At 45.0% G+C, this 15170-nt stretch overlaps 1 protein-coding gene across 4 annotated transcripts in view; it reads right to left on the bottom strand.

The window, feature by feature from the left end:
- Positions 1-15170, bottom strand: part of FAM120A (family with sequence similarity 120 member A) — a 117732-nt gene that overhangs the window by 85923 nt on the left and 16639 nt on the right. For all 4 annotated transcript variants that reach the window (XM_073352163.1, XM_073352162.1, XM_073352160.1 and 1 more), the window contains exon 3: positions 8545-8627. In XM_073352163.1, the coding sequence (XP_073208264.1) occupies positions 8545-8627 (83 nt within the window). The remainder of the gene's footprint in view (positions 1-8544; positions 8628-15170) is intronic.

Here is a 15170-nt window from a genome sequence, read left to right as displayed (position 1 = left end):
TTTTATATTTTTAGATAAATTGTAAGACTTCTAAATACAAAGTTTATTAATAAAATACATTTAAAGAATACACTAGTTGAGAAGTTAGTAAACAGTAGAAGCAAAGAAAAATTAGGAAACGGTCTCAGCAGCAAAAAAATTAAAAATTTTAAATGGTTTAATACAAACCTATTTTTTATGATACTCTGAAAGTGTTTCAAAACAAAGGCATAAGCCTTGAAATCATAATCTACTAAATATTCATCAAGTGGTTTCTTCTCACCCAGATAAGGCCTCCTAAACAGGAGATATAGGGGAAAGAGGTTTTAAATGGAAAATATTTGGGAAGGGTCCTAGTTTCTTTTCCCATTGAAAACATAAAAGTTCACATAAGACCGGCCAGACCAAAGGTCCATCTAGCCCAGTGTCCTGTCTTCCAACAGTGGCCAGTGCCAGGTGTCCCAGCAGGAATGAACAGGTCATCATCAAGTGATCTATCCTGTCGCCCATTCTCAGCTTCTGGCAAACAGACAATAGGGATACCATCCCTGGCCATCCTGGCTAATAGCCATTGAACTTCATGAACTTATCTAGTTCTTTTTTGAACCCTGTTATAGTTTTGGCCTTCACAACATCCTCTGGCAAGGAGTTTCACAGGCTGACTGGGCGTTCTGAGAAAAAATACTTTCTTTTGTTTGTTTTAAACCTTCTGACTATTAATTTCATTTGGTGACTCATAGTTCTTGTGTTATGAGAAGGAGTAAATAACACTTCATTTACTTTCTCCACGCAAGTCATGATTTTATAGACCTCTATCGTATCCCTCCTTATCTCTTTTCCAAGGAAAAAAGTCCCAGTCTTACTAATCTCTCCTCAACTCCTCTTCACATTCCAGATTTGAAGAGAAAAGGAAAGTGCTCTTTTGGTACATTTTGGAAAGATTAAGAAGGGCGAGGAAACTAATTCTACATACACATTTCGTCAGAAATTGAGCCAGAATTCATCACCCCAAGTCCTGCAGCCATGAGATAAAAATGCATTACATCAGCATAATACACTTTATCCAAAAACAGTACCACAATATTTCCAATGTAACTACAGTACTATGATAATATTGTGGAAGCTAGTAACATCACACCTGGAGACTTGTAGTTTAGAAGCAGAACTGTAATCCTGGAACAGGTTTAATTTTCACCCTCTATCTGAAATCCATAAAAGTCCACAAAGGAAAGTTTCAGCATTTACTCTGTTGCTGCTGCCAGAGACAGGTATTCAACTTAATTTTATTCTAAAACTATTGGATGAAAGGAACTCGAACACTTGCCAGGACAAATGGTACAAGAAAATAATAAAACCACAAACTAAACCTGAATTTAATGTTAATGGGAATTATTTGTGGTAAATAACGGTATAGTACAGCAAAAATTCAGTGTTATAGGAAGTAATGCAGAGCAAATAATATTCCACAAAACATAAGGTCCGGATACAAGATTCTGTGATAAAGAAGAAGTTAATAAGCCATCTTTTGGAGGGGCTGAAAAACCGAAATCCTAACTACTTGTAGTAATTAATGATTCATTGAACTTTTGTAAGACTAGGGATGTTAATCTGTGTCTAGGCCTGAATTCATATTCTACCTATTTAAGTCCTCATATCATTTCAACTGGATTCAGGAGTCTTCACCTCCTGAACTACTGTTCAGTGTTCATGTGTTATGTTTCACTACAGCAATCCATTTGAATGGAGAGTGAGCAATGTATATCCACTTTATTTTTTAAGCCTAAAAATAAAAATTCTTTGCTCGTGTTTACAACCAAGTGGGTCCCAGAACATGTTCTAGGTACATGTTGAGCACCCATGAAGCACGTGTATGCTACTACTACCCCATGTCTTCAGCACCATGCTCTAAAGGTATGTCTACACCGTAGGGACTATACAAGCATCGTTACAGCATGGCAGCTAGGACAGCATAACCCTGTAGCGCAGATACAGCTCACACCAATTAAAGGGTTTTCTCCATCCATGTAGGAGCTCCACTTCCCAAAGTGACAGTAGCTATGTTGACGGAATTATTCTCCTGTGGACCTAGCTGCATCTACACTGGGGTTTAGGTCAGCATAGCTACATTGCTCAAGGGCATGGAGTTTTCACACCCATCACTGATGTAACTATATCAGCCTAAAATTTAAGTTTCAGAGTAGCAGCCGTGTTAGTCTGTATTCGCAAAAAGAAAAGGAGTACTTGTGGCACCTTAGAGACGAACAAATTTATTTGAGCATAAGCTTTCGTGAGCTACAGCTCACTTCATCGGATGCATTCAGTGGAAAATACAGTGGGGAGATTTGTTTCATGTTCTCTATGTATATAAATCTCCTCACTGTATTTTCCACTGAATGCATCCGATGAAGTGAGCTGTAGCTCACGAAAGCTTATGCGCAAATAAATTTGTTAATCTCCGAGGTGCCACAAGTACTCTTTTTTTTTAAAATTTAAGTGTAGACCAGGCCTAACTGGCAGGAAGTTTACTCAGCCTGATTTCAGAGGTGAGAATAAGGGCTTGGGTACACTTACATTTTATAACACTCTAACTTGCTGGCTCAGGGCATGAAAAATCACACCCCTGAGCACAGCAAGTCCGAGCGCTTTAAAGCGCTAGTGTAAACAGGCTCCCAGTACTCGGAGCTAATCCCCTCGTGGAGGTGGATTACCAGGAGCGCTCGCGTGCGACCACACTTGCACTTCAAAGCACTGCCGTGGGAGCGCTCCCGCGACAGTGCTTTGAAGTTTCCAGTGTAGCCATGCCCTAAGTGTCCTTTTCCTGAAGAGGAGGAAAAGGATTGAGAAGAGCATCTTTTCCAGCAGTAGAAAATGAAATCGGGAAATGAAGACCTCCCTCCGGTAGTTGAAAGAAAACCCTTGCTAGGGCCTATGGGGCGGGAAGAAGGCAGAGAAAAAAAGAGATGGGAAAAAACACTTCTACCAGAGAGAACTCTAAGAAGCTGTATGGAAAGCAATGCATGAGAAAGATCTTGTCGTGTTGCTAAAAATGAACTATGAGATGGAAGCAGAAAGGCAGATTAAGAAGACAGTGTCCTTTTTAAAATTGGTAGCCTTTAAAGTAAAGTGTTCCACAGGGGGGGTGAGAGGGAAAGAGTGCTTTACATCCTTCAGCAACAATCCTGTGGTTGCTCCAAAGGTAAAATGAGAAGGTAAACAAAAGTACCCAAAGTACAAAAACAATGAGGTATTCATATGGAATTTAAAAGGTATTTAAATATGATACAAAGAAAACATTTTCCCCCAAACATATGCTACACAATTTACCTACAAAACTCACTGACAAAAGATACCAAGACCAAAAATTTAGGTGGTTCAAAAAAAAAAAAAAAAAAAAATTAGACACTGATATGAATCAGGAGAAAGTTTAGTTTGATTTTTTCCCATACAGGAAATAAACCCACGTTTTAGTCACGTTTTTGGAGCTGTGCTCTGGCTCCGCTCCAGCTTCAGGCAAAAACCAGCAGCTCCACTGCTCCAGAGCTGCTCCGCACTCAAGCTCCGGGCTCTGCTCCAAAGCCCTAGTTTTAGTGCCTAAGCCAAACTCAAACTTACAGTGCATAAAAGAAATTTCCCCTATGGCTGGTTATTCCATATGTATGTGGTACTTGCCACTTTTAGAAATAGGATACTGCATTAGATAGAACAGTGTTCTGATCAGACATGGCAATACCCATGTTCCCAATCAAACAGGATAGGTCCATCAATGGCTATTAGCCAGGATGGGCAGGATTGGTGTCCCTAGCCTCTGTTTGCCAGAAGCTGGGAATGAGCAACAGGGGATGGATCACTTGATGATTACCTGTTCTGTTCATTCCCTCTGGGGCACCTGGCACTGGCCACTGTCGGAAGACAGAATACTGGGCTAGATGGACCTTTGGCTCTTCTGGGTCAGACTAGTCTTATGTTCAGCAGGGAGGTTTCTGGTCAGTTGAAGTTTGTTTGATTTTTCCTTTTTCTTTGGGGTGGTGGGGCAATTTCCCCCCAATCCTGATAGGTTTAGTTTAATGCTTGCTGCAAGTGAGAGGTACATCCTCTCCCTCACACTTCTCCATTCCATTAGAGCACTCCATGGAGAAACAAGCTACCAGGTTGTGAGCTCTCTCATTCTCTAGTTAGTAGGGAATAAGAAAGGGTTAAGGGTTCCCTTTTCAACACTTGGAGTGTTGGATGCTCAGGTTAGGGATAACTGAATTAAGATGCAACACACATGACCCTTGGTTTTCATGCATCTTTAATCTTTCCTGTCATCAAAGGGTGCAGTCAGAAATAGTCTACTTTGTCAGCTCTGTCATTTAGTGATTTTTAGATCACAAAATACCCCCTGAGAGGCCTTAATCCTAGCTCGTTGGAACCTGTCTGAAACTGAATCTACCAATCTTGGAGGCTGGAAGTGCATAACACCCATGGGTTCAGCTTTCTGAAGAGATATGACCAATTTACAGGATGATATGGAATATGTCAACCCAAGTAAGAAGAGTTGGGATTCCATGGAGATAAGGTTGTTTAAGAGAGACTCTTTTTACCCTAATTGAACATCTGACCAGGACCCTTAATCTGAAAGATGGAGATCTTGGAGAACCAAAAGGAGCTGTACCTTAGGAGCTCAATGCCCTTGTGTAGGACTTTTTTTTTTTTTTAAATCGTCGTTATTCCAAAATAGAATCCAACATCTCCAGGTAGATGAGACCACTCTCAAAATAGATTTCCAATGACCCATAAAGATTCAAATGGACTGTAAAGCAGGGATTATGCTCAGATAGTCATTATGCTCAGATAGTCATTTAGGCTGAACAAACAGCTATGGCTCTATTAAGGTAGTTACAGAAATTGTCATCAGGGAATATGTTTCATTTAGATTTCTTTTAGGTAAGGATATAACCTTTGTAATCAGTCTCTCTGCCTACTGAGCCCTGTGGCTGCAGACAGTTTGGTGAGCTGATCTCTAGAATTGCCTTAACTGGAGGACAATTTACCTCAGATTAGGATGGCAGATCTAGTATAGTTTTGCCAGATCCTCCCCTGGGGTCAATCCCTTCAGAAGCAAAGTAACAATGGGGCTAGGTTCTAGAACTACATTCCTTACAGACCTACAAGGAAACTGTCCTTCACTGGTGCCAAATTCTCCTGTATTGCCCAGTCCAGCTCATTCCAGGACAAAAAGATCAGTCAAGTGGAGGAAAAGGTGTCAATTCCCCTAATCCCAACTCAACATGAAGAGATGTGGATCTATATGCTCCATCCTCTAATCAAGTGATCATTCCGGCCTTTGCACAAAAAGGGCCCTTATTATGACTGATCACCGGGTGGTATAAATGTGTCTAAGGTACTCAGTAGTATTTGCATAGATAATAGCTCTTTTCTTCTCTATTTCCTCTGAAAGCTCTGTTCAAAAAGAAGTCTGTACCCAGTACTGTACCCAGTATATGCTAGATTACTCAATTTAAAAACATGTAGTAGTATGATTCCAGCCTTCTTGGGCAGGCACTGTGGCTGAACTCTCTCTCACCATGTCTAGCGGTTTCTGTCCCTTCTCAACCTAAAATCAGTTTCCTGCTCCAGGTGCCATTAAGGAAGTCATTGCTCTCTATCGATTAGCAGGATGCTTAATCTCATTCATTCCAAACTTGATTATTTATCTGTAGCACTGAAAGCGTGCCAGGCACTTTACAAACACTAACAGCCAAAGCTCTTGCCCTGAAGGGCTTATGGTCTAAATAGTTCCTTTGTGGCAGCAATAGCAGTTCAGATCTCTTCCCTTTAAACGAACCACAACACTCCACACCTTTTCCAAAGGGGAAGGTGGTTCTTGCTGTGGCCCTCTGCAGGGCAAGGCTTTTTGTTCACTTGCCTCTAGCTGACTGAATGAGGGCAAAGTCAGAACAGCAAGGTTCAAACCTTCTAGAAGTGAACAGCTAGCAACAGAGCCAAGAGAAGTTGGGGGCTCTCTTTTCTGAGAATTTTACTGCTTGGAGTTTTGATTCCTCTCCTTTGTCTCCACAAATTATTGCTCAAGACACTTCTAATTGAGTTGGTTTAGCCAGTTAACCCTTTGAAAAAGGGCAAAAAGTTTATTCTACCTTTGCTTTTCCCCACCTCACCCTGCTAATTCTTGGGCACACTGAAAAGTGCAATTATTAAATGTTATCCAACAACATTGGGTGCTTGTTTTGCCTCCATTCCATGCTTCTGTGTGGGCTGATAAGTAAAGCTTCATTTTTTATAGCACTATTACTTTGCTACTGCATAATAAAAAGGGCAGAGAATGTCACAAAGAAAACAACTCAAGGGACCCTAATTTATCAAGTCTCTGTTTTTCTTGATAAAAAACCCAGTCCTAGTTTTCTGAAGTGCTGAGGCACTCCAACTTAAGTCAAAGGAAGTCAAGGTAACCAGCACCTCAAAAAAAAAAAAAGTCACCACACAGTTTTCACATTGTTAAAATGATGGGAAATTTTCTAAATCCCAAATTTTCTTGGGAGGGAATGAGAAGTCCCTACTTCTTGCAGCTATAGGGGGTGCAAAATAATCAAATTCCTAGTGACCATAAACTGATGCCAAAAAAACCTGAGCTCTCAAGCTGAATCCAGATATAGTGATCTGATTTGGAATCACAGCACCTTCCAACTTCCAGCATCGGACAGAGAGACCAGGCTTTTCACCAAGGTCATTGCTCCAAGACCTAGACAGTGCCTAGCCCCTCTCCCCACTCATTTTATTAAGTCTATGGCTTGCAGATGTGCCTGGCAGGGCTGGTTGGTTGGTTTTTGTAGTGTCTGGAAAAAAATAAATTCTGTGTTTTGTTTTTGCGACACCTGCAGTTAACCAAAAACCCACTACTCCCAGCGCTGCAATGACATCACTGGTGCTACTATGTCAAATGGAACTAAAGATGTTAAGCCATGTTAAGTTAGTTCTCTTGGAAACTCAGGAAGGCAATATCTGTCAAATGGAAAAGCAAAAAAGCAGTTGAGAGAAACTGAAGAGTAAAAAAGTTGTTGGTTTTTTTAGGAAGTATCTGACTGGGGTCTTTTAAATAAAGAATAAAGTGAATTTAAAAACAAACAAGGCAGAATACATCTTAATTAAAATATTTTGTTTTCATAATAATCAAGTGAAATTTAGCATATATTTGGCAAGTATCTTAAGGAACATGACTGTGGTCATATTCTTCAAAGCCATATTCTGAATTGGCTATTTTGATCTTTGAGTAATGTTATACCTGTAAACCAGCTCCCACTGGTGGATATCGGGGATCTCAAACAAAAAGGAAAATCCCTATGCCTCTTTAAATAAGAAAACAAAGATGTATTTGTACAACTCTGAGGATTTCTCTTCCACTAAACTAACTACCGATTCCACTTTTTTCCATTCTCTGGACTCCATCACAGAATGATCCTTTCATGGATGAATAACCGTCCCTAATAATCTATCTAAAGAGATGGAGAAGGGTTTTGTGGGTCTCTGATGGTTTCCCAAGAACGGTTTAAGAACCAGTAGACTAAAAGATTATTCTGAAGAGACAGGAATCCCTCTCTTCCTCCCCTAAACTTTTCAGCTTAATACCTGAATTGGGAGCCTTAAATCTGTCTCCAAATTTAAATTTCTAAATTAAGCTTTAGCTTGAAAAGTGCTCCACCACCTCCACATTTAGCCGGGATGGCAAAGAAAATGACTGTTTCCCTTACAAGTGCCGCTGCTACCTCTCTTGCAGTGGCAAGTCAAAAGTATTACTTTATCACCCGGCCCCAGTTTTCAAGAGACAAAAAGCAACTTTTTGGGTGTGATTTTTTTTTAAATGGATTTTCATTTAAAGTTGCCTGGCTCTTTTTTTCAGGCTATACTTGATGCAAAAAAAGCCAGGCAATTTTTAACGGAAAATGTAGGTCAGAAAGTTGAGTGCTTAAGCTGTAAAGTTCAGGACAGGGGAAAAGTTAAGTAAACTGGGGTAAAGAGGAGGAAAGAGTGACAGTTCTGAACTACTGCCATGATTCCATCTCCCAGTGAACCCAGCTGCCCTTTCAGCAGCAGTTTTTGGCTTACTACTATTTTTAACTCTCAGAAGAAAAAGGTTCTTAAGTTAGTATTTAACAGAAAGTAAGCATTAAACCGGTCACTGAGCCATGAATTGCTACAGACAGGACAGCCAAACTCATGGGAAATCAGAGGGATTAGACATCTAAGAAATTTTAAAAGGTTTTTTAAAATTACATACAAAATTTTAAATATACTGTATTACAGATAAGGGGCCAATTTTAGCATTGAGGTAAATGACAGTGAAAGTAGGTAATTAAAAGGTGTGCAGACTAAAGTACCATACCTTGCACCAAATTGTCATTAGAAAGCTATTGCTGTATTTCTCAGGAGCTGAAAGTACCTGGTCTTCATTATTGTACCTCAAAAAGCACCTAAGGTGTGAATCAGCTGCCTATGAAGCATATACTGCTGTGGTCTGTTGCTATAATGGACTATAATGTTTAATTGCTAAAAATCAGATTAGGTTTGTACCTTAAGTGAGGCTAGTGGATGTTCTGGACCAAGTAAACTCCAATGAAAGGAAGCCAAATCTTCATCAGGAAGAATGTGATTACCTAGAATATACAACATGCAGAACTTTAAAAAAAAAAAGTACACCTTTAAAAACCAAACACTTTGTATAAACTGATTCTGCAGCAAAACTGATTGATGCAGCAAAGCAGATTTGCAGTCAAACCCAAATACACGTAGGTTTATCCTAGGGAGCAGGGGAGGAATTAAGTTTGTAAACAAAAATCTATTATTTCATAAAGCCTAATTAAAAAAACGGTTACCTACCTTTCGTAACTGTTGTTCTTTGAGATGTGTTGCTCATGTCCATTCCATTCTAGGTGTGCGTGCGGCCATGCGTGCAGTCGGAGATTTTTGCCTTAGTGGTATCCCTAAGGCCAGTTGTGGCGCCCCCTTGAGTGCCACACTCATGCAGCGGTATATCAGGCGTCGTTGGCCTTACACCCGCTCACTCAGTTCCTTCTTGCCAGCAACAGAGGGGTAGGAGAGTGAGTAATGGAATAGACATGAGCAACACATCTCAAAGAGCAACAGTTACAAAACGTAGGTAAACATTTTGTCTTCTTTGAGTGCTTGCTCATGTCAATTCCATTCTAGGTGACTCATAATGTACCAATGGAGTACCAATGGAGGTGGGCTCAGAGTTCACGGTCTTGCAGCTTTCAGCACTGCTCTGCCAAAGCCAGCGTCGTCTCGATCTTGTTGGGTAAACACAACATCAGATGGGAACATGTGGACAGATGACCAGATAGAGGCCCTACAGATCTCTTGGATTGGTACCTGTGCCAGGAAGGATGCTGACAATGCTCATACCCTACTCAAGTGTGCTATCACGATCACCGACAGAGACACCCTCACCACCTTACAGCAGTAGCAGATGCAAGCCGTGACCCAGGATGAAATCCTCTGAGCAGACAGTGGGCGACCTTTCATTCGGTCTGCCACCGCAATGAACAACAGCGTTGACTTACGGAATGGCTTTGTTCTATCTATGTAGAAAGCCAGCGCCCTCCTGACGTCCAGGGTGTATAGCCTGCGCTCCTCATCTGATGCATGAGGCTTTGGAAAGAAGACAGGTAAAATATATGTCCTGGCCCATATGAAACTGGGAAATTACCTTGGGCAGAAACACTGGGTGCAGTCGCAGCTGGACCTTATCTTTGTAGAAGACTATAGGGCAGCTCCGAAGTAAGCACTCTAATCTCAGACACCCTGCAGGCCGATGTTATCATGACCAGGAATAATACCTTCCAGGAGAGAAGCAGGAGAGAGCAGGAAGCCAACGGCTCAAAGGGAGGCCCCATGAGCCTTGACAGCATGACATTCAGGTCCCGGGAGGGGACGGGATCCTGGATGTGCGGGCAGAGACGCTCCAGACCTTTCAAAAACCTTTGTAACCAGGTTGCTGTCATGTCGTGAACGAAGATTGACCTGCCTTGGAACAGAGGAAGGAAAGCCGAGATAGCAGCCAGGTGGACCTTGATCAATGACAGGGACAAACCTTGGAGTTTGAGGTGCAGCAGATAATCCAGGATCTCTTGCAGAGGGGCCTGCTTGGTCCGAATACACAGTTATGAGGCCCAGCACGTGAACCTTTTTCATTTGACCAGGTAAGTCACTCTGGTAAAAGGCTTCCTGCTACCAGACAAGTCCTGCTGGACATGTGCCGAGCGAGCCCATCCGACTGCACTTAGCCATGCAGTAGCCAAGCCATCAAGTGCAGCGCCACCTGGTTCGGATGCAAAAGGCTACCGTGGTTCTGGGACAGCACATCAGGTCAGAGGGGAAGCTGCAGCACAGCAGCTACTGAAAGGCTCAGCAACATGCCGAACCAATGCTTGCAAGGCTACGTAGGGGCTTTTAGGATAATTCCTACCCTGTCTTGCTTGATCTTCACAAGGACCCTGTGAATCAATGGCACTGGCAGGAAGGCATACATCAGCACCCCTGACCAAGGAATGAGAAAGGCATCTGACAATTAGCCCCGGTCCATCCCTCAGACTGAACAGAACATGTGGCATTTTTTGTACTGCCTGGACACGAACAGGTCCACCTAGGGAGTCCCCATCTCTGGAAGATTATGCTGACCACCTCTAGATGGAGGGACCACTCGTGGCAAGATAAGAAAGTCCTGCTGAGGTGATCCGCCAGGACATTCCTGGTTCCAGGCAGGTGCGCAGCTATCAGATGAATGGCATGCTGCACATAAAAATCCCAAAGGCAGAGAGCTTCTTAACAAAGGGCCAAAGACCTGGCACCGTCCTACCTGTTGATGTAATACATCACGGCAATGTTGTCCATCAGGACCTGCACTACCTTGTCCTTCAGGTGGACCAAGAAAGCCTGGCAGGCCAGATGAACCGCTCTAAGCTTCCTGACGTTGATGTGGCGGGCCAGATCTTCCTGCAACCAGCAGCCCTGGGTGCTCAGCTCATCCAGGTGGGCTCCCCAGCCCAGGTCCGAAGCATCGGAGACCAGGGTCAGAGACAGGGATGGGATTGTTAAGGGAACTCCCTCCAACACCAACTCAAGGTCCAAACACCAATCCAGGGACGTAGATGGACTCTAGACACGTTTTCAGAGCCAGAGATGGAGCCAAGCATGGCTGACCACGTACATACATGTGGCTGTTAGGATATAGATATTCAGGCCTGTCTGTAAAGGCCTATACTCTAAGAATTTAGGTGTATTCTTATCACTTGGCTAGTGATAGAGGTATAAAAGAAAGAATCAAAATCACTGTCTGCTGGTGTAAGGGCCTTCTCTTACTGTGACAGTCTGAGGCCCTGTTCTTAGGCTAAGGCCTTTGGCTAAGCAGCAGAGGCAGCCATAAGCTGGGAAGCGACCGGTCACCTCCTCACATTCCAAACTAGTCACATTGAAAGAAGGTGCTATTGGGCTGTTAGGCACTATCAGGACAGGATTGTGTTCCTATCACCTCCAGAGAAAGGGAAGTGCCTAGAAAATGTAAAAGGAAACTTAGTTTGATAGCATCCTGTCTGGCAAGAACTCACTTATCAATAGCTGGGATGTGAAATCCTCACTTCTGTATTGTTTTGTCATTATAGTTCCTACTTTGCTGTTGTTTGTCTGTATAATCTCTGTCTGGTTCTGTGATTGTTCCTGTCTGCTGTATAATTAATTTTGCTGGGTGTAAACTAATTGAGGTGGTGGGATATAATTGGTTACATAATCATGTTACAATATGTTAGGATTGGTTAGTTAAATTTCAGGAAAATGATTGGTTAAGGTATAGCTAAGCAGAACTCAAGTTTTACTATATAATCTGTAGTCAATGAGGAAGTGACTGGGGTGTGGGTGGGCATGTGGGTGTGTGAGATGGGAACAGGGAATGGGGGTAAGAAAATTGGAATCATGTTTTGCTAAAGGGGGAAATGGGAACAGGGAATGGGAGTAAGGAAGTTGGAATCATGTTTGGCTAAGGGTAGGAATGGGAACAGGGACACAGGTGTAAGGCTCTGTGGTGTCAGAGCTGGGAAGGAGGATACTAAGGAAGGAAACTGGAATCATGCTTGCTGGAAGTTCACCCCAATAAACATCGAATTGTTTGCACCTTTGGACTTCGGGTATTGTTGCTCTCTGTTCATGCGAGAAGGACCAGGGAAGTAAGTGGGTGAAGGAATAAGCCCCCTAACAGTGGCCATGTGACCTAACAGCCGCAGGCAGGTGTGAGCCATGGTGAGCGGGTGGTTCTTACCATGGGAGATCAGGTCCAACATGGCCTAAAGATGCATTTCCGAAGTAAAGCTCTGGCTCGCGTGGAGTCAAGAACCACCCCAATGAACTGGACAGGCTACTGGAATGAACTATGGACTGGAATGAACTATTCGCTGGACAGGCGTTAAGGAGGATTTTTTCTCGTTTATTAACAGGACCAGGTTGCGGCAGGTGGAAGGTACCAGATCGAGGCTCCTCTACACTTGCTCGCAAGACCTGCCCTTGATGAGCCAGTTGTCGAGGTACAGGAAGACCTGGACCCCTCGATGTCTCAGGTAAGCAGCCACTGGCGCCATACACTTTGTGAACACCCTTGGGGCTGATGAGAGGCCAGAGGGCAGTGCCATGAATTGAAAACGGCGTCCGCCCACTACGAAATGCAGGAAATATCTGTGACCTTGGAATATGGAAATATGCAACCTTCCAGCCGAGGGCGGTGTACCAGTCTCCCAGATCCAGGGAGGGGAAGATGGAGGCCAGGGAGACCATGCAAAACTTCAACTTTCTAAGAGAACTGTTGAGGCGACGCAGGTCCAGAATGGGTCTGAGGCCCCCTTTTGCTTTCGGAATTAGGAAGTAGAGGGAACAGAACCCTTTCCCTTCATGTCCCGAGACACCTCCTCCACCGCCCCAAGGTGCAGGAGGTTCTTGATCTCTTGGATGTGGAGTTGCTCATGAGAAGGGTCCCTGAAGAGGGACGGAGAAAAGGGGGGTTGGGAGGGAGAGGCAGTCGAAAATTGTAGGGTATAGCCCCAAGATACTATGTCCAGCACCCAGTGGTCAGAGGTGACCTGCGACCAGGCCAAATGGTAGGGATGAAGACGATCGAGGAAAGAATGAGGTGAATCCGGGGAATTGACTGGGGCATCACTCTTGAGCGCACCTTCAAAACGAGCGCTTCTGGTCCCCGGGATGCTTCGCCGGACTGGGCTGTGCAGGTGAGCGGGAGGAGGAAGGGCAGTGACGACTAAAGCTTGTGTCTCTATCCCTTCTCCTTGCAGGCCCCTGATGAGGCTTCCACGGCCTTGGCAATGGGGTGGGGGTGGAGGAACTGCTTCTGTGCAGACTGCGGCATATGCATGCTCGGCGAGTGAAGGGTGGCCCAAGTGTCCTTTAACCCATGCAGCCTCCCATCAGTCTGCTCTGAAAAGAGACCATTCCCATCTAATGCGAGGTCCTGGATAGAGGTCTGCATCTCTTGGGACAGGACAGCGGTCTGAAGCCAGGAGCTGTGCCTCATGACCACCACAACCATCCTAGCCGCTGAGTCCACCATGTCCCATGCCATCTGGAGAGAGCACCTAGCCGCCACAGTGCCCTCCTCCACCAGGGTGCCAAATTCCTGGGCCAGAGGGAGGGACTCCTTGAACTTACGGAGGGAGTCCCACAAGTTAAAATTGTATCTGCCCAAGAGTGCCTGATGGTTCACCACTCAGAATTGCAGGCTGGCTGTTGAATACATTTTTCTCCCAAAAAGGTACAGTCGTTGGCCTCTATTTTTGGGAGCTGAACTAGTGTGCCCCTGCTTGTCCTATTCGGTGGCTGCCGAGATAACCAGCGAGCCCAAAGGTGGGGGGTACAAAGGTACTCAAACTCCTTGGCCGGGACAAAGTACCTCTTTTCGGCCCTTTTGGAGGTGGGAGGGATGGACAATGGGGTTTGCCAGAGGGATCCTGGCAATGTTCAGAACCCAGTCATGCACTGGTAGGGCAACACGTGCCAGGATGAAGGCTGAGAGGACACTGAACAAGATGTCCACCTGCTCAGCCATCTCTTCCACCTGTAGGCCCAAATTCTCGGCCACCTGTCGAAGCAGGGCCCGGTATTCCTTAAAATCGTCCGGGAGGCTGGCCCTCAAGGGTCCCATGACCGCCTTGTGTGGGGATGAGGACGAAGACTGTACCACCGGGGGAGGCTCAAGTGCATTATCCCCCAAGGGGAAGGGGGATTTTGGGGTGGGTGTTGTCTCCACTACCCCGACCTCAAGCGGGTCTCATGCACCAAGCCCGGTGCAGTCAGTGCTGCCAGCTGTTGCTCCAAGGCAGCGGCAGATGAGCGGTGCGAAGGGGGCATCGTCATCACTAGCATGCCCCAAGCACTCCAATAAGGTCACTGGCCGTGCTGCCAAGGCAGCACTGTAGACTTTGATGTGGCCTCAGGTGCCCATTCACACCGACGGGGTCTTGGTGAAGGGCTGAACGACCCTTCTGTGCTGGAGGAATCCCTTTCCGGTGACCACTGTGGAGCTGTCAACCCGTGTCTGCCCGCCAACCATCGCCACCGGAGACCAGTGTTTGGAGTGAGGATTGGTGCCAGTATCAAGGGGACTGGTGCCAGGTGGAATATGGCAAGCTCCAGAGGATCTGGGTCACGACACTAGAGATCTGCGGTGCAGAGATGGAGAACGCTGCCTTGTCTTGTGGGATCGCTGGTGCTCCACTGCCCCCAAAGGGCTCTTAGCAGTTGCTTGCTATCTTAAGGAGCCTTTCCCACTTCCTGCAGCACGCATGGTGCCAGGGGAAGCTTCTGCTCTCTCAGTGCCAGGAGAGCTTGGGAAGGCATCGATGACTTCAGAAGTTTGGATTCCCTTCTGCTCCCAGGTGTCGGTTGTGGATCCTTGAAGGGGCTAAGAGTGGCCCAAACTGAGTCTTTTGCCTGATGCCCCAGGGCCTTTCTTACCTGGTGCCAGGAAGCTGTGCTTCTTCATTTTCTTTCTGGGCACTAGTGATGCGGAGCGGTGCTGGAGGTGCACTGAGGCCGAGGTACTAGCCGAGTCTTGGCGGGATGGCTCAGAAACCAGACAAAGGGCAGCCTCCATGAGGAGAGCCCGCAAACAAATATCCTGCTCT

Source organism: Lepidochelys kempii, chromosome 7 (assembly GCF_965140265.1).
Source record: "Lepidochelys kempii isolate rLepKem1 chromosome 7, rLepKem1.hap2, whole genome shotgun sequence".
NCBI lineage: Eukaryota > Metazoa > Chordata > Testudines > Cheloniidae > Lepidochelys > Lepidochelys kempii.
The sequence above is the reverse complement of the archived record's forward strand: the minus strand, read 5'-3'. Positions and strand labels throughout refer to the sequence as shown.